Source organism: Drosophila tropicalis, unplaced genomic scaffold (assembly GCF_018151085.1).
Source record: "Drosophila tropicalis isolate 14030-0801.00 unplaced genomic scaffold, ASM1815108v1 contig_1009, whole genome shotgun sequence".
NCBI lineage: Eukaryota > Metazoa > Arthropoda > Insecta > Diptera > Drosophilidae > Drosophila > Drosophila tropicalis.
The window spans coordinates 668,817-694,802 of NW_027172367.1; the positions used below are offsets into that span (position 1 = coordinate 668,817).

At 40.0% G+C, this 25,986-nt stretch overlaps 8 protein-coding genes across 10 annotated transcripts; 4 read left to right on the forward strand and 4 right to left on the reverse strand.

The window, feature by feature from the left end:
* The first annotated feature begins 203 nt into the window (after positions 1-203).
* Acer (Angiotensin-converting enzyme-related) lies at positions 204-2,984 on the forward strand. The gene is given in 5 exon segments (XM_068294085.1): positions 204-626; positions 695-1,262; positions 1,472-2,046; positions 2,048-2,714; positions 2,853-2,984. Coding segments are annotated over 5 exon segments (1,899 nt in total). The 5' UTR covers positions 204-575; the 3' UTR covers positions 2,891-2,984.
* A 93-nt stretch (positions 2,985-3,077) lies between these two features.
* On the reverse strand, positions 3,078-5,996 carry lmgB (lemming B). Its single transcript, XM_068294133.1, has one exon. It carries the CDS (start codon positions 5,994-5,996, stop codon positions 4,965-4,967), a length of 1,032 nt encoding a protein of 343 aa, XP_068150234.1. The 3' UTR covers positions 3,078-4,964.
* A 125-nt stretch (positions 5,997-6,121) lies between these two features.
* On the reverse strand, positions 6,122-6,559 carry lmgA (lemming A). The gene has a single exon (XM_068294232.1). The coding sequence runs from the start codon at positions 6,398-6,400 to the stop codon at positions 6,143-6,145; it is 258 nt and encodes an 85-aa protein (XP_068150333.1). The 5' UTR covers positions 6,401-6,559; the 3' UTR covers positions 6,122-6,142.
* Positions 6,560-13,478: 6,919 nt separating this feature from the next.
* On the forward strand, positions 13,479-15,040 carry Uba4 (Ubiquitin-like activating enzyme 4). The gene has a single exon (XM_068295865.1). It carries the CDS (start codon positions 13,532-13,534, stop codon positions 14,903-14,905), a length of 1,374 nt encoding a protein of 457 aa, XP_068151966.1. The 5' UTR covers positions 13,479-13,531; the 3' UTR covers positions 14,906-15,040.
* A 52-nt stretch (positions 15,041-15,092) lies between these two features.
* Positions 15,093-15,910, reverse strand: mRpS18B (mitochondrial ribosomal protein S18B). The gene is made up of 2 exons (XM_068295913.1): positions 15,549-15,910; positions 15,093-15,486 (listed from the first exon to the last, which is right to left on the reverse strand). The coding sequence occupies exons 1-2, from the start codon at positions 15,842-15,844 to the stop codon at positions 15,150-15,152; spliced, it is 633 nt and encodes a 210-aa protein (XP_068152014.1). The 5' UTR covers positions 15,845-15,910; the 3' UTR covers positions 15,093-15,149.
* Positions 15,911-16,003: 93 nt separating this feature from the next.
* Positions 16,004-20,966, forward strand: Kua (Plasmanylethanolamine desaturase Kua). 3 transcript variants are annotated; one of them, XM_068301899.1, is made up of 7 exons: positions 16,233-16,441; positions 16,634-16,694; positions 19,097-19,337; positions 19,827-20,038; positions 20,102-20,320; positions 20,384-20,553; positions 20,608-20,966. In XM_068301899.1, exons 3-7 carry the CDS (start codon positions 19,100-19,102, stop codon positions 20,696-20,698), a joined length of 930 nt encoding a protein of 309 aa, XP_068158000.1. In that variant the 5' UTR covers positions 16,233-16,441; positions 16,634-16,694; positions 19,097-19,099; the 3' UTR covers positions 20,699-20,966. The 3 variants fall into 3 exon arrangements, with proteins under 3 accessions (XP_068158078.1, XP_068158000.1, XP_068157914.1); XM_068301813.1 differs by having other exon boundaries at positions 16,233-16,426; XM_068301977.1 differs by lacking the exons at positions 16,233-16,441; positions 16,634-16,694 and adding an exon at positions 16,004-16,148.
* An 869-nt stretch (positions 20,967-21,835) lies between these two features.
* LOC137587186 (uncharacterized) lies at positions 21,836-22,471 on the reverse strand. The gene has a single exon (XM_068303481.1). The coding sequence runs from the start codon at positions 22,469-22,471 to the stop codon at positions 21,836-21,838; it is 636 nt and encodes a 211-aa protein (XP_068159582.1).
* A 339-nt stretch (positions 22,472-22,810) lies between these two features.
* Positions 22,811-25,982, forward strand: nompB (intraflagellar transport protein 88-like protein nompB). Its single transcript, XM_068302562.1, has 8 exons — positions 22,811-22,938; positions 23,002-23,204; positions 23,266-23,488; positions 23,551-24,313; positions 24,372-24,571; positions 24,638-25,544; positions 25,599-25,718; positions 25,800-25,982. Exons 1-8 carry the CDS (start codon positions 22,828-22,830, stop codon positions 25,922-25,924), a joined length of 2,652 nt encoding a protein of 883 aa, XP_068158663.1. The 5' UTR covers positions 22,811-22,827; the 3' UTR covers positions 25,925-25,982.
* The last annotated feature ends 4 nt before the right edge of the window (positions 25,983-25,986 follow it).

The window sequence follows — 25,986 nt, forward strand, 5'->3', positions numbered from 1 at the left end:
CGCGGCATTTCTGAGTTAGTTTTGGTCTGATTTACTTTGCCTTACTTAATTAATTTTTTCAAAATATTCATAATGAGATGAGAATGTCTTGACTGGATTCATTTAAAGGTTAAGACAGAATTTCACCGTTAGCAAATCGACTTTGCAGGCAACCAACTTTGTTTTATCGTTTTACTTTGTCGACTTTACAGATATTGACAAAAAATCGGAGTGCTCGGTCAATTAGATTTTTATATTTAAAGATTTTGAATTTTGTTTTGACTAAATCAATTTGTAAAAAAGTAAAATCTACATTTGCCATTTGAGTTCAGATGCGCTTCGGACCCCCCGGCCACCGCCACTGCCTCTGCTTGTTTGGGTCTGCGGAGTAACAACTTGAATATAAAGAGCGTCGAGTAGGCCTCACTTGTTTAGACGCCCGACAACAGCCAAGCAGCATCTTCGAAGCGGTGGTGATCGTCGTAGCTAACTCTGGATTTGTCAAACTAAAAATAAACCGTCTGGCACTATAAATTTCAAAGGGCAAAACTGATAAGGCAGAGGATAGAGTGGCAGACGTCAGCGTCTCGGTTAAGATGAATGCATTTTCGATGCTTGGCCTAGTACTTGCAGTCTTTTGGGTTGGGGTAAGTGAAACTGTGGAGTAGTTGGTCGGTCTTTCAACCTCTGATGTGATATGAATTGTATCCTTTAGCTACCCCATTTGGCGTTGGGCAATGGCAATAGTTGCTCTGCATCTGTCCTCGAAGCTCGTCGATTCTTTCAGCTGGAGAATGAGCAACTGCGTCAGCGCTACCATGAGGAGTTTCTGGCTGCATACACATACAATACGAATGTCACGGAAGCGAATCGGGAGGCGATGATTCAGATTTTTGCCAAAAATGCTAAGGACACCAAACGATTGGCCGAGCTGATTAAGTCATCCGACTATGACCAATCCTCGGACTCCGACATCAGAAGGCAGTCGCGTCTCTTGTCGGAAAGGGGTTCGGCCGCCCTCAATCCGGAGGATTATCTGACTCTCAAGAATGCAATCAGTTCAATGCAGTCGAATTATGCGACCACCAATGTGTGCTCCTATAAGAATCACAGCGATTGTTCCCTCACCCTGGAACCGCATATACAGGAGCGTCTATCGAAAAGCCGGGATCCGGATGAGTTGGCCTGGTACTGGAAAGAATGGTACGACAAGGCGGGCACTCCGCAGCGGGACAATTTCGCGACATATGTGAATCTCACCCGCAAAGCCTCCCAGCTAAATGGTAAGTGATGGGATGATCAATGACCCTTTAGTGTTTAATGTGAAAATCATATATCCATTCAATATGGAGGAACATCAGATTCGACAGAATCTATTTCTATTTGTTACGGTGGCTTATGCAATTCATTCGTTTCAACAAATTGATTCGATTTCTATTTATATATTCTTATACTTTTTATATACATCATGTCTTTGTACATACATACATAGGTTATCGCTCTTATGCCGACTATTGGGTTCACTTTTATGAAGATCCCGACTTCGAGCGACAGTTGGATGCGACATTTAAAGCCATTTTACCATTCTACCGGCAAGTTCATGGTTACGTTCGTTATCGTTTGCGGCAACATTACGGCGAAGATGTGGTCCCCGCCGAGGGAAACATACCCATGCACTTGCTGGGCAATATGTGGGGTCAGGCCTGGAACGAGGTTATTGATCTTTTCACGCCGTATCCGGAGAAACCCTTTGTCGACGTCAAATCCGAAATGCAGAAACAAGAGTACACGGTCAACAAGTTGTTCGAGCTGGGCGATCAGTTTTTCCAATCCTTGGGGATGCGTGCCTTGCCTCCGAGTTTCTGGAACTTAAGTGTCCTCACCAGGCCCCAAGACCGGGAGATAGTGTGCCATGCTTCCGCTTGGGATTTCTATCAGGACAGCGATGTACGCATTAAAATGTGCACCGAATTGGATACCCACTACCTCTATGTGGTCCATCACGAGCTGGGTCACATTCAATATTATCTGCAATATGAACAGCAGCCGGCTGTTTACCGGGGAGCCCCCCAATCCGGGCTTTCACGAAGCCGTGGGCGATGTCATCGCCCTGTCTGTCATGTCGGCAAAGCATCTGAAGAGCATTGGCCTCACCAGCAGTGGGCGACTGGACGAGAAAAGCCGCATCAACGAGCTGTTCAAACAGGCTCTCACGAAAATCGCCTTTTTGCCATTCGGTTACACCATGGACAAATATCGCTATGCCGTTTTTCGCAATGAATTGGATGAGTCCCAATGGAACTGTGCCTTCTGGCAGATGAGATCTGAGTTCGGTGGCGTCGAACCGCCAATCAATCGTTCCGACAAGAACTTCGACCCCCCTGCCAAATATCACATAGACGCCGATGTGGAGTACCTGAGGTACTTTGCTGCCCACATATTTCAATTCCAGTTCCATAAGGCTCTCTGCCAGTTGGCTGGCCAATATGTCCCGAATGACAATCGGCTTACCCTGGACAACTGCGACATCTTTGGTAGCAAGGAAGCTGGAAAGGCTTTGAGTAAATTTCTGTCACTCGGCAACTCAATCCATTGGAAGGACGCTCTACAAGAATTCACAGGCGAAACCGAAATGAATCCCTCTGCCCTCTTGGAATACTTTGAGCCCCTCTATCAGTGGCTTAAACAGGAGAACAGTCGTCTTGGCGTCCCCTTGGGATGGGGAGAGACAAACAGTAAGTTAAAGAACCTTTCCCCTTCATCCCCTAAAGGGGCCATATCTCAGCCACCTAAATTGATTCCTGAGATATCGTTCCTACCTACCTATCATCTAGATTTATTCAATCTAACAATTCAATAATTGTCCCTTCCAGAAATCCCATCCGACTGCTGCGGACCTTTTAGCACATAAGGAACCAACTGACATCAAATTTACTAAATTTTAGAAACATATTTTGAACAAATTAAATGATTACCTAGAAAGTATCTAGGAAAAGTATATAAAACTGTTTTTCTTTTCGATCCTTCAGATCGAATAACCAGCTTCCGATCCCGCCAATTCAAGACTCCACATTTTACTCGATTTCAATGACCAATAATGATATTTAAATTGATATTTATTGCATCGATTCATTTGTTTCGTTTCTTTCATAATACAATAGACTTTTGTTGTTTTTTATTTAACGATATTTCCAATTCTGCAGTTTTCTTTCCTGCACACAAAATTGTGTGTTTCTCATTTTCAATTTTCATGTCAATTTTCACTTGCCGAATGAACAAAATATTCCCACACATTTGTTATTACTATTTTTGTGTAAATTTTGGTTATATGCTTTTCGATTTTCCCTTTTTTTTTGTACACAGCATTTAGCTCTCAAAATTGTGTAAGTGTATAAACTTGTTTTGGGGATTTTCAAGCCTGAACACGGAGTTCGTTTAACTACTTTAGTTATTGATTTGAGTTTCTCAGTTCAAGGTGTTTTCCTTTTATGTGGCTGGTGTGTGTGTGTGGGTAGACGAGAATTGATTGGTAATTTTCTAGGTGAAGATTCGCAAACTACTACAGAACCCAGCAAAACGAATTAGATTTAGGAATTAACTTCATTAATTGCAAATTTTCGATTAGGTTTACTCGTAAGTATCTATGTGTAGTGATATCTGCGGTTTCTTAGTTTTCGGGTATGATATTTCTCTTAGTTTCTCCATGCAAAAATTTGAAATATTGTATGTTAGCCATCATTCTGGAACATGATAAAAATTGTATGTATCTGGTTGGGTATTTTAATTAATGTGTATGTTTTTGAGCCATTACATGTAATCTATTCAATGATTCATTGGACTATCAGTTGGATCTGTGCGACAAAAGACTTTGGGTGTATTTTGGCTATCCATTATTATCGATTTGTATGTTTTCCAACAAAAGTTCTAGAATAGTTATAATGAGGACTTGGGTGAAACATTTGTTATCGCAGGGAAACTTAATGGAATCTAGAAATTTGAAACCACAAAAATGTAAGTATTACTTCATAGAGAAAGTAATGGTTTTCGAGGTGTTGAATGCAACATTTTTAAACTTTAAATGAACGGCTCACACTTTTCCGTATAAAATAATTTTCATCTTATTTCATTTATAAGCAGATTTTGAAATGATTTATATATATATATATATATTCGTATAAATATTCTTATTTTTTTTTTTTTTTTTTTTTTTTTTGATAGCAAGATATATATAGGCCAAGAGTTTAGTTTTGGTTAGTGCTAAGTGAGTGGAACATTTTTTCATAATAGTTTTCTTTTGTTTTACGTTTTTTTTTTTCTTTTCTTTTTGTTTTGTTTTTTGATAGTGTTTAATATTAGGTGTATAGGATCTAACAAATAATTTTGGGAACATAAATAAATGTAACTAGTTGTATGAATACGATGCGGAATATCTGGTATTATATGCAGCTGTTGGGTGTTTTATACAAAATCGAATAATATATATATATATATATTGTTGTATATATAATATAATATATAAATATGCCATATAGCAGGATCTTATCCTTTACTACTTAGAGATTATTATTGAATACAATTTGTTGTTGTGTTTTGTGGTTTTATTCAACGCGAAAGAATTCGGTCTTTTCCTTACATACTGATAAATTTTTGATACGTGCCTCTGAATTCCGATTCGCAATGCCGAGCCATATAAAATATGTCGAAATATTGGGATTTGATTTATGATGGGGGTAATTCCGAATCAGAATTGAGAACAATCACGATAGTATAATTTTTGTTGGTATTGAATATCAAGAATGAGATATTTTAGCATGGCAAGCAATTTCGAACGACAATTGGTGTATGAATTTCGGTTTCGGTTTTCAGTTTCTGTCTTCTATTTTCGATAAATTGACTTTTGGAGAAATGTCTAATTGACTCTTTTTCCCGGAAATGTTTGATTTGTTCTTGGGCCAATGTATTTCTTAGTCCAAGAACGGGTTTTGTCATACGGGTCGCGAATGATGCGGATGATGTTGGTGTTGATTTACGCTGCTGATGCTGTGGTTGCTGCTGCTGCTACTAGCTCCTCCTCCAGTTCCTTTGGGTCTTGTTGGTGGCGGTGGGGGCGGGGCCTGCCTCATTCTCTGTTGCAAAATGCGCGGCAGCTGAGGATGTGCCTTGTGCTGTGCTGGAGGTGCTGGTGGCGGTGCAGGCCTTTGTTGTTGTTGTTGCTGCTGTTGATGATGATGATGCTGATGGTGATGCAATTGCTTGCCCATGGATGAAGCTGCCGACGAGGAACCTGAGGTACCAGAAGTGGAGCTGGTGGATGCATGGGAAGTAATAGAGCCTGTTGCCAATTTAGTAGTCGCTCCTGTTGTCACTGTTGCTCCAGGTGAACTGGCCATGCTCCTGGTCAATAGAGGCGGCTGCTCATTGACTTTTATAGCCGCCACTGGCACCGGAGCATAAGAGCTGCCATCATCATCCTCATCAGATGACAATGAATTGGCATCGGAGGGAGTTCTCGATCGTGAGGGTGGCGACATGGCTTCTTGCTCTTGCAAGAATACCCGAAACCCCTGTATTGACTCATTGAGGGCCCACAATTGGGACAGTAGCGACAAGTCCAACTGCCTTAGGCCATACATTTCCCGCCTTAGAATTGCCAACTGGCTGTCTATGGTGGAAGAACCACTGCCGCCTGCTCCTGCACTGCCCGCGCTGTGAGTGGAGGAGGCCCGACTGTGTACAGATTCTCTGTCGCTTAGCGATTCTTGGGTGGATGAGAGGCTGCCGTGACGCTGGCTGTGACCATGGCCGTGACCATTATGATTGCGCTGCCTGGCCGCGGCCGCAGTGGATGTGGATGGTCCTAAATACAGTTCGCCAGTGGCGGCCGTTAAGGACGCCACACTTGCAACGGCTGCTGGCGACGATTGGGGTCCAGCAGCGGCAGTACTCAAGCTTTTTGGCAGTGGCGGCAGACCGCTTAAAGTGTGTTGCTGGGGAGGATCGCTTTGCTGTTCCATCATTTGGCTATGTTTCTTCTTACTTCTTCTTCTTAATTAAATCGAATTAATATTACTTGTATTTTTTGTTTTTGTTTTGCTTGCTTGTGTTTCCTTTTTTCCTTGTGTCCTTAATCGCACTCCTTCTCCTTTCGCTTCGTTTGTTTCGCTTAGTGTATATTGAATTTCCAACTCTGTCGGCACATGGGACACTGTTTGTTCAACGGTTGCAAATTCAGCCACTTTACAATGCAGTGCATATGGAAACAGTGCGAGCAAACGCCCCACACCAGCGGGCAGTCGTCTCCGGGTAGAGCACACTCTGGACAAGTACTTTCAAAGGACATGCGACAAATACCACAATTCTCGTCATTAGCTATCCAGCGCCAAGATGCCACTCCTGTCCATGACTTGATTGTTACTTTCATTTTGTGTCACTTCATCGAATTGCACTAATAGCTTTATCGCAAAAATCAAACTTCAACTGGCGGACGGGACTGCTTTGTGCTAAAAATATTACAATTTCTGTGTGTTCACTTCGCCAATAATCTATTGCTTTTTCAGTGACGGCAGAAAAATATGTAGGTCGTAGAGGCAGTGTTGCCGAATCAGCTGTTTTGTAGCTAGATCTGGCTAATTTTTAAGGCCGATTGCAACAATAATTTTGGTAAATATTTACTTAAACTACACCCATTATTAAGAAGAATATAAAAAAAGAAAAATATTCCACGAGAATAATCGCTTTGGTTATTTAGTTCGTTGTTTTTGTGTAATTAACAAAATAAATTTAAGTTTTTGGCAGGATTATAGCTGTTTCCGGCAAAAGTAGTGTGGCCAAATTTTAAGATGGTGGTGGAAGGTACGATAAATGACATTGCCAGATGTCCAATTTTTATTTTACAATTGGCGGTATTTTCAAAACACTAGATGCCGGTTATAACAATACTCCAGAACCGACCATTTTGCTTCGCCGATAGAAAAAATAATCAATTGTCATTTGAAACCACCTACGTGCAATCACTTTTAATTCTCATCCAACCAATCAAATTAGGATAAAGAATTATACAAATCTTTCGAGTCTATCAAACCACAGTTGTTCACAGAGTACACTTAGAGCACGATTCCCTCTGTCAGAAGGATTAGCCGTGCCGAAAATAATAATAAATTAGAATAATTTTCACAGGATAAAATTCAATTTCAAAATCTGGACTACTGAGTTTCACTTTGCGTTGTCAGATTTCCGAAGTCAAGTTGTTTAAGTCAACATTTTTTTTTTTATTTAATTTCTGGTAACATTAATGTCAACGTTTACCAATATCAACCATGAATTCTAGACTTTTTGGCATTTTAACATTTTCAAATATTGAAATCTCTAGTATCTACAGTTATTATATTCCCAATTCTGTTTTCAAATGCATCATACATCGAAACTCGCAAATTCTCTTTCTCTGCCTTTTTAAAGAATAAAGTTTACACCGAATTAAATTTCGATATGTACATACATACATACATACAAACGTATGTCCATACTCGCGAATACTTAAAAGTACCAATCATACTCCTAAGAAGTACCGTATTAATTTTTTTCGCTTGGTTTGCTTTGGCTTTTCTTTCGTTTCTTGGGCTTGATGCATGATGAAATAACATAAGGTGGTCTCTAAAGTATTCTTGCAATAAGTGCGAGTGAAAGGAACATGTGTATTGGGTGCCGTATTGAGTGTGAGTGAGATGGTTATTTCATCATGGCTTGATGCGCTCAAAAAATCACCGAATCAGATTCATATAAGAAAAACCATCGATTTTTGTTAGATTTAAAGCTATGAGAGATAAGAAATATTCCAGCTGATTAAAAAATCAACCAAAATTTAAAAAGTCAGACTTTGATTAATAAGGTCACAAAAAAAGAGTGATACATAATAACAATATGGATAAAAAAAAAGGAGCGTGTCCACATTTTTTTTTTTTTTGGTTTTAGCCGTGTTCTTCTTGTCCCAATTATTTAACCGGCTTTACTGAAAGTTCGCTCTGAATCCAGGCTGGCACGCATTTTCAAGACATGGAATCCAACTGCACTGTGTTTAAATTGCACGGAATTAATATATTGATATTTATAAAAGACATAACCTCATTTAATATTTACCTTCCAAATTTCCAAAGGATCAATATCCTGCTCAGCATTGCGCTGCTCAATGTATTGTCTTATATCAGTCAACAAATGCTTTTATGATGCTTTGACAGTTTATCGATGGGTGGCTGATTTTGGTCAGCGTTTATTAGACTTGTAAGTTCGCTCACTACTAAACCTTCTTTTTTAAAGCGAGGGTCTAGCTGATACTGTTTTACGGCTAAAGCTTGTTTCCTTAAGTAGTCAAAAGGCCGTAGGATTTCGCATAAATATGCGATGCAAACATATTCCTCGTTTCTTAAAAATAATGGCGCTTTCGCTTTAAAAAAGTTACTATTTAATGCAAAATGTGCCACTCTTCTGCAATCTGTTTAATGGTTTTTGTAATATTAGAATTATTTAAACGTCTTTCAAAATTCACACCTCAAAAGATTTTTTTCCGATTAAAACATCGCCGACATTGGAGATTTCCCCATTTGGATCGGTAATGACGATTAGACGAGCTGTTTTGTAAGTAGCCAAAACCATTTTAGGATGAAATCACTATACCATATAGTTATAGAAGAAACATACATACATAAGTGAAGAAAGAAATCTGTATCATCTGTTCTACTTGATGTGTATTCAAGATCTTAGTCTTGTTTCGTAAGTCAAATATTATCTACAAATTTCAAGTTATTTGATAAGCTGAAAGAATTTTACCAATTAAAACTGTAAAAAGAAGTCCAATGTCAGTTTTGCACTGCAAGTATTTTTAAACAAATCTTTTATTAATTGTTTTTTAAAAACGGATCCACAGACTTTTTTATTTTTTGAGGTTGTCTATACGGTTTGGCATACTCTGCGTGTAGCTTCGCACGATTTCAGGTGGAATCGCGTACCAGACATCCTTCGTTCGCTTTCATTATGCCATTCGGAGGGGCCGCATATTTCGCAAGCTGCGATTTCACATGGCTCCATAGGTTTTCTATTGGATTCATATCCGGGGACTGCGGTGGCCACTTCATAGTTTGAAATTTTTGGTTTGTTAACCAATTTTTCATCAAATGGGATGTGTGCTTTGGGTCATTGACTTGCTGAAAAATGTATTTTTCAATGTTGCCAATGACTCCTCCCAAATTTTGCAAGTACTGCTCCTTATTCCATCGGCAAACACTCTATTTTTAGAAATACAGCCCCAAACCATTATGGACCCACCACCGTGCTTAACGCTTTGCTGCACTGTATTTGGTGATTGGACTTTGGGATCCCTAGACCAATACCACGATCGTCCGTCTGACTCAAAACGAGCCAAATATTTGATTTGCAAAACAAGACTATGATCTTGAACATGCATCAAGTAGAACAGATAGTACAGACCGATGAAGTGAGAACATTGAGGCTGTGTTACAGTTTTGCTCGTCAGTGTACATATGTATATGAAATTTCAACCTGATTGGATAAATAGAACAGAAGTTACAGTCAATATAAATCAGCTCTGCCGGCAGTTCTGCCAGCAGCCAGCTACGTCATTGCTCGAATTAACAGAGCACACGCATACACACACAGACGCAACGCTACATAAACTATATGTGTATGCGTACGAGGCGGCATGCATGTATGTAAAAGGGGATGGGGAACAAGAAAAAAAATAAATGGAAATGATATTTGGAAGGGTTTGTCTGTGCATTGATGAATTGAGTTACAGAAAAGGGGTTTGGAATATGTAAAAATATTTTGGAATAGCCGACGTTAGAATTTTTAATATTATCAATTAAAACTTGATAGGTAGAAATTTGTAGGATTAATAAGTTACCTGAATTTGATTTCGGCTTTTCCTTACTTATAGATGAGGAAGTGGGCATGGCAAAAGAAATACATACCAAATTTATTGACTCTTTCATTTGCGATGGCGGAAATGGGCGTGGCTAAAATTTTATATAAACTCGATCACTGTACATATGTACATACTACACGAGTTTGCATACTATACTAATTTTACTTAACAATATCTTGAACTCGATTGTCATCAAACAATTCAAATATCAATAAACAAATAAATATAGTAACGATCGGTAAATCAACGCTACATAAAGTATATTGTATAAAGTAACTTGTATTCCCGGTGGTCCCTTAGGGTCCCAGTCCGGGCCTGGACATGGCTAGATCTTCTCGGCTGTATGCCACTAAAAATGTACACATGTACTTTATGGGGCCTGTAAAGCTTCCTTCTGAACACGAGAGGAACGGAAATAGTGAGGAAAATAAAGACAAATCCCCGACTTAGTGCTTTGGAATTAAACACGATCACGAGAGGATAGGAAATATTGATGAAAATAATGACAAATCCTTGACTTGTTGTTAGTGCTTTGGAATTGGAGGCCCAACCTTTTGAGGAGCACGAAAGGTCCGTCTCTGTAAAAACCATTCGTCATACCATTAACTAACCATTTTTTGTTTTTCACTTCTTCTGAGATTGGCGATATTGCCTGACAATGCTTTAAATAAATGAAATGTTTCTTTGAAAACAAACGAAAAATTTCAATTGCTTGAGATGGGAGTTAATTTGAAATCGAAACAAAAGGGAAATGGGGAAATTCATCCCAATTGAGATGGGAGCAAAATCGAAATTCAAATAAAACGAAAAAACAAGAAATAAAAGTGGCAAAGTAAGTAACTCCACATGAAATTTCTGTTTTGGAAAGGATTCCCCACGCAAAAATTTTGGCTGGAATTGCGAAATTCAAAGAATATTGCCGCAAATTCCAAAGAAATGCAAAACAAAGAATATTGGAGAATATTAACTCAATGGATGATTTTCTAAATGAAGCATTTTTCATTAGCATCGACGAGCTATTTTTGCTCCCCCTGGTAGGTTTAAGAGAGTTACAAAAATGTATTAAAATTATATTAATATTATTTTGTAAATTAATCCCGGAAAGGGTAACGAGGAAGCCGGAACCTCTTTAAAAAAATTCAGGAGACAATGTCCCCGTGTCAAAATTCTCACTATGATGGCCGTGTCCCTTGATGGCAAATATCCACTAATTTGGTTTGCTTTGTTGTTGATGGCAATCCAATTAATGGTAGAGTGCGAAAACATTTCCTAGAGAATAAGGGAAAAATAAGAAAAATAATTAATGTTAGTGAGTACGATTTAGTATTAGATGGGATATTAGAATTAGTTTTCATTTTAGCTTTTAAGAGTGATTGGTCATGTGGAAAAAAATAAAAGAAAAATTATGAAAATGGTCATAAGTACAAGGTGGTCCCGTCGGCAAATCATACGGTTGTATCAATGATGAAATAAGTAAACTGACAACTGACAGCTAACGAAGTCGAACGACAACTGAAATAAGACCTCGTCGTGAGCAGCGCTGCTGCCGATGGGACCACCATGTACTTATTTCATCATGGTCCGAGCTACCGACGTCGGCAGAAAAAAGGCTAGCCGACGGCACCCGAACGAAATAACTTCGTTTCTCCAAACACAACCGGCTGCCGAAAAAAAGTTTGGAAAAAACAATTGACAAGAATGTGATGGCGCTTAAATTCTTTATATACAAAAAATTTATATTCTAAGATAATTCATTTTTTAATTACACATTGATTATTTAATCAACGAATTGGTACCTTTTATAGATATGTACATTTTATATTATGTTGACAAACAGGTTTCCATTACCGGTTTTGCCTATTTATACTCTGCGTTTTCGGCACGCGACAAAGCGGAAAACGAAAAGCAACAACCGACAAAGTAACAAAACATTGTTCTTGTTGCTAAGCGGAATTTTCGAAAAACTGTGTTTCTCGAAGATCAAGCTAATATTTGGCTAATATTTTGTATGCCCTCCATTAGCACCCACTACTCCTCTGAGACGTCGCGACATCAAGGATATAAGGGCATTCATCGTAGTATTTTTACCCACTCCTCATTTATGCATCGTTTGGCTACCTTTTTTTGAGCAAGACCCACGAATTCTCTATAGGATTGTGATCCGGAGTCTGGGGGGGGCGTGTCAATCACTTTACTACTATTGTAAAGGACCCGAGTGCGACACAGGAACGACTTATGTTTCGGATCGTTGTCCTGGTATAATTTGTATTTCAGTTTGCTGGTGTTTTGTGGGTCAAGAAGCCAAAATTGTGTGCACTTCAATTTCGTTGAATATGCGAAGCTCGCCAACACCTTTCGACGAAATACAACCCCAAACCATGACTGACAGCTTGCCAAATTTTACCGTAGGCACGATATTCTTTGCCTGGAGGGCTGTTACCGGTTTTCGGCAAACTTTTCCAGGGCCCTCATTGTAGTACAGCATGATCTTGGTCTCATCACAAAAGATGACATCGTTCCAATACTTCAAAGGCTTGTTGACATTAGACATTCCGAAGCTTAAACGTTTCTCAATATTAGCAGCTGAAAGCAACGTCTTCTTCCTTGCTACGTGTGAATATTTGTGGATATTTAGCACTTTTCTAACAGTCTTAGGACACACGGGGCAATTCTCTGAGGCTTGTTTGCGGTTTGTTTTCAATCGTTTATAGGATTTTTTAACAATCCCCTCGAGAAAGCTTTTTTGGCCTGCCTGTGGAGTTCTGCAGATCCAGCCTATTCTCCTGTTTTGCACGTTTTATAATGTTATAAACTGTTCTCACTTTGACCTGGAACATTTCAGCCAACTCTTTTGCTGTCTTTCCTTTATTATAATGGAAATAAACCAATTGTATTAAATTGTTGTCGTTTCTTTTACCAGGCATTGCATTTCGCAAAGAATGAATAGGCAGAGTCAAAAATGCCGTTTCTTAGTTTTCTTTATTTCTTTTACCCTTTTTTTTTTGTCATACCTAAACCTGAATTACACTTAAATAATTGTTAATAAAAAAAACTCCCAAATTATGCCTTTCCTTAAATTTTCCATGTTTAACCTGAATTTGTTTGCCTTTTTTCATTTTGCAAACAATTAATGGACATACTGTATATTATTCGCCATATGAATTGTTTGGCGCAAAGTTTAAAATAACCAAAACCAGTATAGGGAAGCGAAATCCCAGTATAAGGTAAAGAAATCTCCGTATGTGGTTAACCAAATAAAAGGAAATTCGTGGCGCGGGTTTTTTAAACATGTTGATTAATTGAAATTGTGAAATTGCACAAATTTTAAATGTGTGTTTGTGCTATTGTATGCTGTACATTAAAAATTAAATGATGTATTATTCAATGTTATTTTATTTAGATCGTAGCCTGCAGAAAAAGACGTCTGATCACACTTTTCAACAAGTCTAAGGAAAGATGTGTCCACAAGCCCGAGTGCAGTGTCTCACAGATGTTTAAGATCCCCGATGTAAATAGTGGTACACGATGTACCACTATTTGTAAGTAAATAGTGGCAAAAAAAAACCCAACGTTTTCTTGGAATTGTTTTTGTTTTTAAGTACGCAGAGTTCAGACAAAATGCTAGGAGTTGAGGCACTGCGAAACGAACGATCAAGACTCCGACTGGAAATAGCCGATCTTCGATCTGCAATTTGCAAGAAAGAACAGAGGCTACGTGAATTGGAGGATGCACTGGCAAATGGTGGCGACAACGAAGATGGACTTGGCGATGAAGGCGGCGAGAGGAATACCGGAACGATACAGACTCAGCTCACCAATGATGACATAGCACGCTACAGCCGACAACTTATTCTGCCAAATTTTGGAGTTCAAGGCCAACTGAGGCTGAAAAATAGTTCTGTTCTCATAGTGGGAATGGGGGGATTGGGCTGCCCAGCGGCTCAGTATCTGGCAGCTGCAGGAGTGGGCTACCTGGGCCTGATAGACTACGATCAAGTGGAGCGTAGCAACTTTCATCGTCAGACTCTTCATACTGAGGCTCGTTGTGGGATGGCCAAGACGGAATCTGCGAAGATAGCTCTTCTCGAATTAAACGCCAGTTGCAGAATACACTGTCATAGCGAGTTGATAAACAGCCACAATGCCTCCAACATAATGCGCTCCTACGATGTGGTCCTGGACTGCAGCGACAATGTGGCAACTAGATACCTACTTAACGATGCGTGTGTGATGTTCCGCAAACCTCTAGTCTCAGGTAGTGCCCTTAAAATGGACGGTCAACTAACAGTCTATAACTATGGAGTTCAAGGGCCATGCTATCGTTGCATATATCCGGTACCACCACCACCTGAGGCAGTGACCAATTGCGGCGATGGAGGCGTCTTGGGCGCTGTCACAGGAGTCATTGGTAGTTTACAAGCGTTGGAGACTATTAAAATTATAGTGGGTGGTCTGGGTGATGTTTTGGCCGGACGAATGCTTATATTTGACGGCACTACCGGCCAGTTCCGTAACATTCGCATCCGCTCTAAGCGTTCCAATTGCCATTCGTGCTCTTCTCAACCGCTGATCACAGACCTCATTGACTACGAGTTGTTTTGTGGAATGCACGCCACTGACAAGGATCATCCGTTGGAACTGCTTGAGCCCGATCAGCGCCTTGATGTCCAAACATACCATGACAAACTGGAATCCCAACCACATCTACTGCTGGATGTTCGTTCAACAGCAGAATTCGAAATTTGCCAACTATCTAGCAATTCGGTTAATTTACCTTTGGCGGAGGTTCTGGATGATAGCTATCTGAAGCGTTTCGCCGTAGAGTTCCAAAACAAAGACTTGCCAATTATAGTGCTTTGTCGGCGGGGTAATGATTCACAAATTGCCGTGCAGCATATGAGAAATCGCTTTCCCGACCATTCCATTCGTGACCTGATTGGAGGACTCCATGCCTGGACTAAAAAAGTGGATTCGGATTTCCCCATTTACTGATCTGTAGTTAGTCCTAGTTTTAAAGCACTGGAATAATGCTAATGTATACATTTAAATATATGTTGAATATGAATGCTGTTCAATTTAATTTGTTAATAAAATTTAAATTTTCTTTTTGAATTTTTATAAAACGGATTTTACTTTTATGTTTTGCTCTATTGACAAAATCAAAAATTAAGCGATCAAGTGTAAAGCGTTATTCGTATTTTTTTAATAAAGAATATTAATCAATTTTTTTCACATTTCAAGACTTTTGTTGTTTCTGTTTTGGTTGGCCGTAGTACTCGCTGTAATCGTATTCTCTGAATGGTACATCATAGGTGAGTAAACCGTAATCACGAGCCCGTTGGACTGCAACCAACAAGCGAAGATGACTCTTCTGGCAGAGACCCGTTTTCGAGTAGCTCAAAACCTCGCCACTGTGTGGGGATATGAATTGCTCAATCAGTTCCGTATTGCGATGATCTAATACCAGATATTCATCCCGGCAGATGGGGCAGGGATTACCAGTGGAGATTTTGCCTTGGCGTATGCATGTCTTCCGGGTCTTGCGTGGGGCATACATACCTTTGTGGTTACGCCTAATAGAGAGCAGAAGCTAATTAAAATTAATGATTTCAGTTGGAATGGATTTTGGCCTCACCGGTATTGCGTCCATACGAAATCATCGCCATAGGTTTGCTTATATGCCGCACTCTTTAGATACCGTATCGACGACTCTACAGGAATAACTTTTGTGCGATCATTGACATCTGGAACGGAGCTTTGTGTGTTCGCCTCGGTGGCATCGGCATCCGCACCCGCATTGTCTCCAGTGTTATTATTTTCAGTATCACCAGCTTTGCATCCCATTAAACTGGATGTATGGAAGGCAGCGCCGCGGCTGCTCCGGGTTATCTGGACGAGTCCATTGAGAATACTTCGTGCCATCGGCAACATTTTATGTCAAAATTTCTGGTAAATTGCTGTGAGGTAACAAGCTAATGCCGACAGGAACAGCTGATAACAGATGACAAGTTATCGCTATCTCGATTTCCTATCGATAGCAAATATTTACTATCGATTAGAAGCCCTTGGCACTATTCCGTTACAGGCAATTCCGTGTAGGCAATCTAATGAAAAACTTAAAGATACATTTACGAATTAGTCATGCTTTGCTTTAGTTGTCTAAATTTTTAATTAAATTTTCTTGCACAAAAGAATATTGAAAACTGAGAAACCACTGAAGCTACGACTTGAAACCGTGAGTATGCGCAAACACCTGCAAAAGCTCAACGGTCATCCACCCACATCCATTCGCATACACCGACCGCCGATTTAGGTTCTTTAGTTTCTTTGGCGAGGCGGAAGTGCACGGTCAAAGTGTTGTGGTCGCAGACGCTCTCGCGAGATTCGTCGTCTGTGTGTTTGTTGTGCTGTTGTTGTTGTTGCTGGTGGGGGCAGAGCATTAAATCACGTGAATAAAAACAGTGTTTATTTACTTTCTTGCCCCGTTAGAAGGAGTCGTGGACGAAGCTCACCGTGTGTAATATTCCAGTTAGTTTTAGTGTAGGATCATTTTCCCCTTCGCTTGCGTGCATGTCTGAAATTTCTTTTGGCTTTAATCAATATTTTGGCTAGACATGGATGGGTCAATTAGTTTTTAATTGTGTTAATGTGAAATAAGCCTACCGATTTGCCTATTTACATTAGTACATTAGTTCGAGCGTTGCCCCTTTTTCTTTGCAGGTGTCGCTGCTGCCACTAGCAATATTAACGGCCTTAAGAAATACCGTTACTTGCTAAAAAGGTGAGTCAAATTGTCACACGGGTGTTGTAGCAAGCTTTTTTTGTTTTTATAAATAGAGTGGTCGGGGACGATGAGAAACACGGGCGGGCAGGCGTGCACCATGTACATGTGTATGTGTGTGTACATACCTACATACATATGTATGCAAGTCACACATTAGAATTTTGTTATCAATTTGCAAAACGACCAAAAACAACAGTAAAACCTGAATGCTATAAATACTGCTGAGTAAAGCCAACGTAAACACATTAAAAACAAAAAATAGTAAAACAAAACAGCGTCATTTGTGGCATCCTTCACCAGGGCAAAAGGGTGTCGAGGGTGCAGCACGAAACTTTTGGAGTGTCTCTTGGCGCCTTTCTCACACAAATACGAACGCAAATCGTCGTTATGTTGTGCCAAAATTAATACCTGTTGGGCCCTACAAACACATCGGATCCCCATTAGGGTGTGATCGACTATTGAAATACTCTAGAAATCAAAAGGTTTAAAACCCTTTTACATTACACTACATACTGTGTGTGTGTATAAATTGTCACACGGGGGTTGTAGGCGCCCATAATATTTTTGAAAAACTTATTTGGAAGAGTTCCTTGTAATCTTATTCATAAGTATTCGTCTCGAGATAACCCATAGATGACATGATATATGGATACAGTACTTATTGGTTAGAGGCTATTCTTATAAGAACAATGTTATTTTTATATGCAAACGCCACTAAAACATACATATATTATGTCATCGCTTTTGTAAATGAATGTAACTCGATGTTACATAAAGGTATTTAAATACTTTCATGTAAGCTGAGCGAAACCTCTACATTTTTTATCAGTTTATTAGGGAGCGTATCAGTTTTATTGTAGGTCGTACACATTCTCACCTTAATAATCGACAATCAGCTGATTAAATGAATTGTGGCAAGTTTTCCATTTGGACAATTAGTTCTGAATGAAAAACGAGATGTCTTACTTTTATTCACATCTGAAGTATGAACTTGTGCATTTGGGGAATTATCTTTACCAACTTCGTATTAAAACTCAAATGCTCTTTTGCAAAGGGTTCAGGACATTGGTAGGCGTCACCGAAGTCGAAACTAAAATTTCTTCTTTCTCTGATATTTACTGCCCACACTTTCTTTACTTGGCATTTACGTATGTATGTATGTATGTATGTGTGTATTTCTGAAATTTGAATCACCGTTTTATTTGTGAAAATGTTTTTTTTTGTCCTTTCTAGTTTGTTTATCCTGTGCTGTTGCACGTCATGGGGGATGTGTTTGCGTTCTTTACTTCTATTTGTGGGAGAATTACACACCGTCAGATTATGGGGTTCGTTTGCCCCATATTCATGTCCTTCGCATAACCATTACGTGTGAGAAGCCAACGCGTGCCTGTCAGTTCCATTTTCATTCATTTTTCCAATACATAAGTCGATTGCCCAGTTTTTTGATTAATGTGTTTTCACATCAACACACGAAATGGGGATCCGACCTCCCAATAGTTATAATTAAGCTAAAATTTCCTATTCTAATCGACATAATTAATATAATTACATAAAAAAGTAAGCCTTAGTGTTGGAGCCGTTCATTAATTATTAATTACCATTAAGGAATTCCCTTTAACTCAGTTAATATGAGAATATTTAAGGAATCTTAAGAAAATGTTAATCACTTGGAATATTTTATTGAAAGAGGCGTCAAGGGGGACGCCCCACCTACAGTCCTTTAAGACCTTCTGCCCGTGCGATAAACGCAAATAATAAATTCCAATAGTCCTCAGCTTAATAATGCACAGTTTATGTTTGCTACTCATGTTGCCACAACAAAATTTTCCATCAAAGCGCAGGACTATATTTTTATATATATACAATATTTCCACAATTTCCTCAACCTACCTCAAAGAGAACAGAGAGCTCTACCATTTACAACACAATTTAAATACCAATTTGCCTAATTAAGGTAGCTTTAAGCCGCGCCTCCAAAAATGACAGCTCATTTAGGTTCCTGCGGTTCCACAGTTCTATGGGGACACCTTTTCCATGATCCCGAAATATTGCGTGACACGTTTCGAGCGATGGTGTAGAAGAAGTCAGTTTAGTGCAGTCTCAAGGTAATGACATCAACATCTGCAGAGGTCGATGAGATGTTACCCCGTTGCCTGGAAACTTTGAAGAGCGTTTAAAGAGGTCTTCAAATCATTGTTGCTCCATGTCTTCAGCTTTTGTTTTTCCCATCGAATTGTTTAATTATGCAAAAGGGTTCGAGGTAGAAACACATCTGGACAAGTTCACATAGACGAAATTGGTGGTCTGACATTGAATTCAACCCAGGGTTTTCATTCAGGGACAGTTGTCAAGGCTTTGAGGTTGTCCATTCTAACCGAGCTGCTCTCTTTCCCTTGCAGACAATGACGGCCAAGAGTGATAAGGAAATCCTGGCGAATTCCATGTATGAGGATGATCCAAATGGCAATTCAGCGCCTACAACAATAGAAGAGGATCACACCATGGAATGCCACAACGCAGTGGTAGCAGCAGAGGCCACGACAACCAAGAACACGACAACAGCCGCAGCAGCCACAACATCTCCTCGTTGGGGACCTCAGAACAAGGGTGCACAGGAGTTGGCCTCGCTGTACAGTCCAGGTCAGTATTTATTATAGTCAGAATGAAATGTGTTTTATTGTGACTCACTTCGAAAGTGAAAAAACCCAATTTGAGAAAGAAGCCTTAAAAATAATTAAAAGCTTCCCAATGTTATTTTTATAGTCTATTGATCGCTGATTTCCGAAAAAATGTGTGGGATTTTATCAATTGTACCCACTTATCTTTAAAAGGGGGGCAAACGCTGTTGATACTGTTTTAATTATAATTATGCTTTGCACTGAAATAATTGGGTTTTTATTGATCACCTACAACATTCGAGTCGATCCCTTGTTCTATCTGTCCGTCTATTGTAGATGATATAAGTTTAGGGCGTTGGGCATAGGAATTGACAGCAGGCCCCTTGGTGCATGGTATACAGAAGTCGGAGCGACTACTTACAATTAGTTACTTTTATTTGCCATCGAAGTTTTGATCGACGACCTGAAAATTGTTGGGTTATCTAAAGTTTATTTTATAAATGTACTGCAGGTAAACGAGCTCAGGAAATTATTTGTGTCTACACGTGTATTGGCCTCATGATCATCAATTTGACATTGATAGTGAAACATATGCGCTGGGAACGCATCAATGTGGCCTTCGTCTCGGCATTGTGTGGTATCATTACGGCGGATTTTGCTTCTGGAGTAGTGCACTGGGCTGCGGATACGTGGGGCTCTGTGGAGTTGCCGCTGATAGGAAAGGTGAATTGAATACATCAAATAGATGTAAAACCCATAAATACTAAGTTAAGCCATCTTTCGCAGAATTTTTTACGTCCTTTTCGGGAGCACCATCTAGATCCCACATCAATCACAAGGCACGACTTCATTGAAACGAACGGCGACAATTTCATGGTTGGCATTCCAATTTTGGGCTATTTGGCCCATTATTTCTATGCCAAATCGCCGATTGAGATTCAACTTAACTTTGGGTGGATTTCGTATGTGTTTCTTTGCTCCATATTTGTGGTCATGACGAATCAGGTAAGCAGTAAACCCAAATTATGGTGATGTGATTTTACAGTTTGCATTCGGTTTCCATTTCAGATTCACAAATGGTCGCACACCTATTGGGGACTTCCCAGATGGGTGCTCTTCCTACAGAGTTGTCACATTATTCTGCCCCGCAAGCATCATCGCATTCATCATGTGGCTCCGCACGAAACTTACTTTTGTATAACTACGGGTTGGTTGAATTGGCCACTGGAAAGATTGCGGTTCGTTAATAAAATATATAAATATTTGTGCCCAATTAACTTATTGCAATGCAGATTCTGGTCGACTTTTGAGCTTATTATAGAGCACTTTACGGGTCTCAAGCCACGCGATGACGACATGAAATGGGCCAAGAAACTCACTTAGCTTTGCTACCCTTAAGTGGACGACTGTATATATGGGAACACAATCCTGGACCAAAGCAGCCTTAACCTTAACTAAAGCTAAACTAAAATTATATTTTTTTGCACAACACGGTTTAAACGATAAGATTTTTAAGATATCTACTGATGCCTATGAAGACAAAAAAGAAAAAAGAAAACAGAAAGTTTGTTAAGCATATTTGCATGTTAAGTTTTAAATTTGTTGTTATATTTTTGATCTCGCTTTAAATCCTAAAAAAAACAAACCGAAACAGTTTGAGTGAGCCTTTTATACAATATACACAGACATTGAGCACCAGCTGGTTATAAAGGTTGACATTTTATAGGAATACATGAAAAACAAAAGACATTTTCAAATACATTTCATCGCATTAAAACAAAATAATGTACTTTAGGCGCTGAATGCAATCAAGAAACCAAAGAAGTGACTTACAAGTTTTAGCCTTACAAACCAAAATGATTTTTAAACGAAGAACAACTTTACAGTACGCACATTTTTAGTGGCTTGTATTTAGTTTAGTGGAGAACTACAAATGAATCCTAGACGCTGAACAATTTGTATTTTAATGTATAAGTCTTTTTTATAAATGTACAAATTGCTTACAAATATCATTTGGAGTGCTAAAGAACAAATTTTGATAACAAATTAACTCTAAGAGAGCAATATTCATTGTGATTCAATAAAACAAAAATAAAGATAAATATTTATAATGAAAACTGTTCCGATCAATAAATCTTGTTGACTAAAGTCTAAACAATCTTAAGTCAGTCGATTGTTTCTTAAAAGATAAATGAAATTTGTTTGTGCAGGTCAATTTTTAAATTGTTAATACTAATTGAACACTATGTGCAATATAATTAACATTTGTTCTGAAATAATCTCTTGTTTGGCTAATTCTATTTTCAGACAGGTCACATACACATGTTCCTTTGAATCTAGACTTCCAGGTGCGATGATAAGGATGCCCATCAACAAGCGACATTGGCGAACTTTCCCCTTTTCCGAACGTTTTTTTAAATATTTTTATATAACAATCAAAAAAAAAAGACATCAACGATGTTTTATTTTTCTGTAGAGAATCCTCTCCTTTCGAGGCCACGAAAATATCTATTGATTGATTCAAACATTATCTTCATTTTCCTCTCTCGCTATTTGTTGTTTCTTAGCTTCCTCGAGAGCGTGCTGTCGATCCACTGTCCATTTCTTTATCTTTCTTTGGGTATGAGCCGCACGGGCGCGATCTTCCTGCTGCCGCTTAAACCTCTGACGCTCCAAAGTTGATTCACTGTGAACAAAGACGGGACGACTTCTATGACGCAACCAAGCCTTGACGGTGCGCTTTTTCTTTTTTTTGCTTTTATCTTCGATTGGTGTTGTCAATTTGACTTCTGTTGGTGGGTTCTCTGGTTCCAGGGCCAACCTTTCGGCGTCTTTGCCACTTTGACAACAGCCGCACATGACAATGATAATGATAACTACTATTGAGACCAGTATTAGGAACCACAAAAGAGAAACTATGTCCCCTAGAGGGCAGTTTTTCAAGATCAGATGTGGCCTGGGAATCACCTCAGCTACTTCGCGCCCAAGGTCTCGTTTCAGTTTATGGCAATCGTATGCAGTCATGGTATTGACGTCGGATTTGTACCTTGCCGGCGTATCATCATGCCACCATACCTCAAATGGATCCACCGGCTCAAGTGTAAAGAGCTGGCTACATCTGTTATAAACATCAATCATCCATTTCTGGCACTCCATACTGTTTATGTCGATATTGCATATAGGATTCATAATCAATTAAACCTTTCTAAAGGGCTAACACTTGACAATCTAATAATCAGTTGCTACGTTCATTTGTCGTTAGTTCTTCATTTGTTCCTTTGTTATCTTTCAGATTCATTGAGTTCAGAAAAATTTTTAAATTCGAACAAAAGAGTCTTTCATGGGCCAATCGTTCGGCTAACAAAGCGCCAACCATCTTGTTATTGAAAAGGGGTCTGGGAAATTGTTTTTCAGAATTTCCATGGCAACGTTGCACCAAAACATTGAGCAACCCCTAGAAGATAATATTTATTTTCTTTTTGGTCAGTAAAGCAGAGTTGATTCTTTGCCAAATGAGTGCCAAGGATAAAATTGTTGGGAATCCTAGTGAATCGGAGATGGTTCCACCACCACCGCCAACGGCTGCTGGGAGACCTAGGCCTCCTACATCTCAGCTCTTCTCGGTAAGACAACGCGAAAACCCTTAACCAGCAGTTTCAATTGAAATCAACTTCAAATTCCAAAAGCGAGGCAATCTGGTTAGCAGTCGAGGAGGTGCTGACAAAACCTCTCTGGCCAGACCTTCCACCGCAGTGAGGGCTGTTGGTTACGCGGCTAATAACAGTGCGGGCTCTGCTGGACAAAAATTCGATCAGTTTTTCCTTGAGAAGGCTAAGCAACAGACGCTCTCATCGGCTAACGCCTCCATAGATGCAGCCAAGGAGGTCAAGTGAGTTGGACAAGACAGGGACACTCTTGTGCCGAATCAATGACTAGCAATCCCTTTACAGTCCTCAAATCAAGTACAAGAACCTAGAGGCAAAGATTGTCAAACTTCTGGAGTCGTCCATAGTGTTGGCTGCTCGTAGGACGCCTTCGACGACCGAAACCAAATCTTCACTCTCCGATTCGTTAAACAAAGCCAAGGAAGCTTTCTCCTTGGATCGGACGTTGCATCGATTTCGGGATCAGCAGGGCGAGAATGTGTTTCACAATTTTGACCTTACATATGCAGTAAGTTGGTGGAGTAACTTGTTGAGTAAACTCGATTCCGCATTCCCATTGTGTTTTCTTAGGTCTTTTTCAACCTAGCCGAGCAATACGAGCAGAATGAGATGCATATTGAGGCGCTTAACACCTACAGCATTATGACCAAAAACAAAATGTTTCCCCATGTCAATCAGCTGAAACTTAATATGGGAAACATATACCACAAAATGGGCATCTATCCAAAGGCAATTAAGATGTATCGCATGGCTTTGGACTCCGTACCCAACAATCTTAAACAATTGCGGCTGAAAATCACTGAAAATATCGGAGTCTTATTCGTACGGATGGGCCAATATGCCGATGCGGCTTCTAGTTTCGAGTTCATCATGTCCGAGCGGGCTGATGTTAAGAATGGCATACACTTGCTACTCTGCTACTATGCCATGGGAGATGTGGAGAAGATCAAAAATACTTTTCGCAATTTATGTGATGTCCAGCCGGCGGAGAGTGACAGTGACTTGGAGAATGAGAACAATATAATAAAGCTGCAAGGACAAACTGTAGCTGGCCAGGATCAGGATGAAAACGAGGCCAATGCCGATACTGCTGCTGAGGTGGCTGTTATTGAAGCCGGCGCTGGCCCATCTGGCGGTAGTGCCACATTTGGCAAAGTCCGTGAATCTACGGCACAGAGCTCGGGTAAATCTCGGAGCCGTCGGTATGTTTTGCAGGCCTTAAAGACAGACGACTTGGCTACATACACGAAGCAAAAGCGAAACTCCGAGAAGCGTAGCATCACCATGATTGTGGATCTCATTTCACCCATTATCGAGGAGAACTATAACGATGGTGAGATGCCAAGTATATCGATCGATAAAGTCAATATTTCATTCACAATTTCTCTTAGGCTACAACTGGTGCATCGAGGTGATCAGAACTTCGAATTTATCGTGGCTGGCCAACGAATTGGAGCTGAATAAGGCTCTAGTCTATCTAAGGCAAAACGATGTTAACCAGGCCATCGAAACTCTACAAATGTATGACCGAAAGAGCGAAGGATCGATGACGGCTAGTGCGCTAACCAATCTCAGTTTCATTTACATAAACGTAAGTTCAGCTGGTAGATTTGAAAAATCAGAAAGAGTTAAGACCTAGTTCGGTAATTCCCAACAGCTTGGTAACCTCGAAATGGCTTCGCACTGCCTCAATCAACTGAAGGAGTTGGGAGCATTGGAAACCAATGCTCTAGCCCTGGTAAACGCCAGCATTGTGGAAATTCAGAAGCAGAATCTGTCATCAGCCAAAGAGCAGTTGCATCGCGCCTTGCAGTTGCAGCCCACAAATTTTGAGGCAAACTATAATCTGGGTTTGGTGGCGTTAGCTGAGCAGGACTACGAGCAGGCTGAGGAAAAGTTCGAGCTACTCAAGTCTCAGCTGATGGTTCCGCATTCAGTACAACACAGTCACGTCTATTATCAGTTGGCGAAGTTGCAAGAGCGAAGACTTAGCCAGGGAACCGGAAATTTTAAGTCCACTCCCTCGCCGGGTGCCCTTCAGGCGTACCTCCAGGTCCTGGGGATTTCGGCTTCGGACGTGGACTCCCGCTTGTTTGAGAAGGTTGGCTCGATGTATGAGCAAATACAAGACCATCAGGAGGCCAATCAATATTACAATGAGGCCTATCGAATTAACATGAGTGACATTAATATTGCCAGCTCCATTGGATCGTACTACATAAAACTTCAGGCCACGGAGAAGGCTTTGTATTATTATGAACGTGCTGTCCTGGCCGATCCCAACGATCCAAATTTGATGTTGCGCATAGCAAGCTGCTTTCGGAATTCCTATTTACCTCCTAAACAATATCTCGGCATGTTTGAGAAAATCTACGCTCGATTCCCGGATAATATGACCTGTGTTCGAGCCCTTATGCAGGTAAGCAAATCCTTGGGCATGAGCGAACTGCACGAAAGGTATTCCCTGGACTATGCTAGGCTCCATAAGCAGCAACAGGAGAGACAGCAGGAGCAACGCTATCAGCAGCAGCGGCTATCCTCCGCCACCAGTAACCGGATTAGAGGTAAGTATTCCATTTGTTATAAGAATAATATGAAATAAGCATGCTTTTTTTTAGCTCTAAGACCATCGAATGAGGAACGCTTGTTGGAGAATAATGAGATTTCTCACACTATAGCCACAAGCAACTACAATGGCCAAGAGCATTTTGGCAAGACTTCGTCCAGTTCTTTCTCGGGTAAGTCAAATAACTGCTGATCCGAAGAGCCTTCGATCATTGTCATTCACAATCCTCCTTATCTGTATTAATGTAAATCAGTGCAACAATACGATCCGTTGGGCCCACCAGCAGAACGTCCTCGCACTGGAGTATATCGTTCTCAGCCGAGCAATGACTCGGACGATGATGCTGAGATGAACGCTGAGAGTTTGCTGCCCATTTGAACAAATTTTACGCTGTAATGTGGACTTAACATTTAAATAAATGGAAGATTAAATAAAATTAG

Bases quoted from the DNA above. Each gene is read 5' to 3' on its own strand.
- LOC137587186 (XM_068303481.1), bottom strand. From the start codon at position 22,471: ATGGAGTGCCAGAAATGGATGATTGATGTTTATAACAGATGTAGCCAG.
- mRpS18B (XM_068295913.1), bottom strand. From the start codon at position 15,844: ATGTTGCCGATGGCACGAAGTATTCTCAATGGACTCGTCCAGATAACC. The intron at 15,487-15,548 runs GTGAGGCCAAAA...GCTCTCTATTAG, and splicing joins TTCGTATGGACGCAATACCG to GCGTAACCACAAAGGTATGT.
- lmgB (XM_068294133.1), bottom strand. From the start codon at position 5,996: ATGATGGAACAGCAAAGCGATCCTCCCCAGCAACACACTTTAAGCGGT.
- lmgA (XM_068294232.1), bottom strand. From the start codon at position 6,400: ATGAAAGTAACAATCAAGTCATGGACAGGAGTGGCATCTTGGCGCTGG.
- Uba4 (XM_068295865.1), top strand. From the start codon at position 13,532: ATGCTAGGAGTTGAGGCACTGCGAAACGAACGATCAAGACTCCGACTG.
- Kua (XM_068301977.1), top strand. From the start codon at position 19,100: ATGACGGCCAAGAGTGATAAGGAAATCCTGGCGAATTCCATGTATGAG. The intron at 20,039-20,101 runs GTGAATTGAATA...CATCTTTCGCAG, and splicing joins AGTTGCCGCTGATAGGAAAG to AATTTTTTACGTCCTTTTCG. The intron at 20,321-20,383 runs GTAAGCAGTAAA...TTTCCATTTCAG, and splicing joins TTGTGGTCATGACGAATCAG to ATTCACAAATGGTCGCACAC.
- nompB (XM_068302562.1), top strand. From the start codon at position 22,828: ATGAGTGCCAAGGATAAAATTGTTGGGAATCCTAGTGAATCGGAGATG. The intron at 23,489-23,550 runs GTAAGTTGGTGG...GTGTTTTCTTAG, and splicing joins ATTTTGACCTTACATATGCA to GTCTTTTTCAACCTAGCCGA. The intron at 25,719-25,799 runs GTAAGTCAAATA...AATGTAAATCAG, and splicing joins TTCGTCCAGTTCTTTCTCGG to TGCAACAATACGATCCGTTG.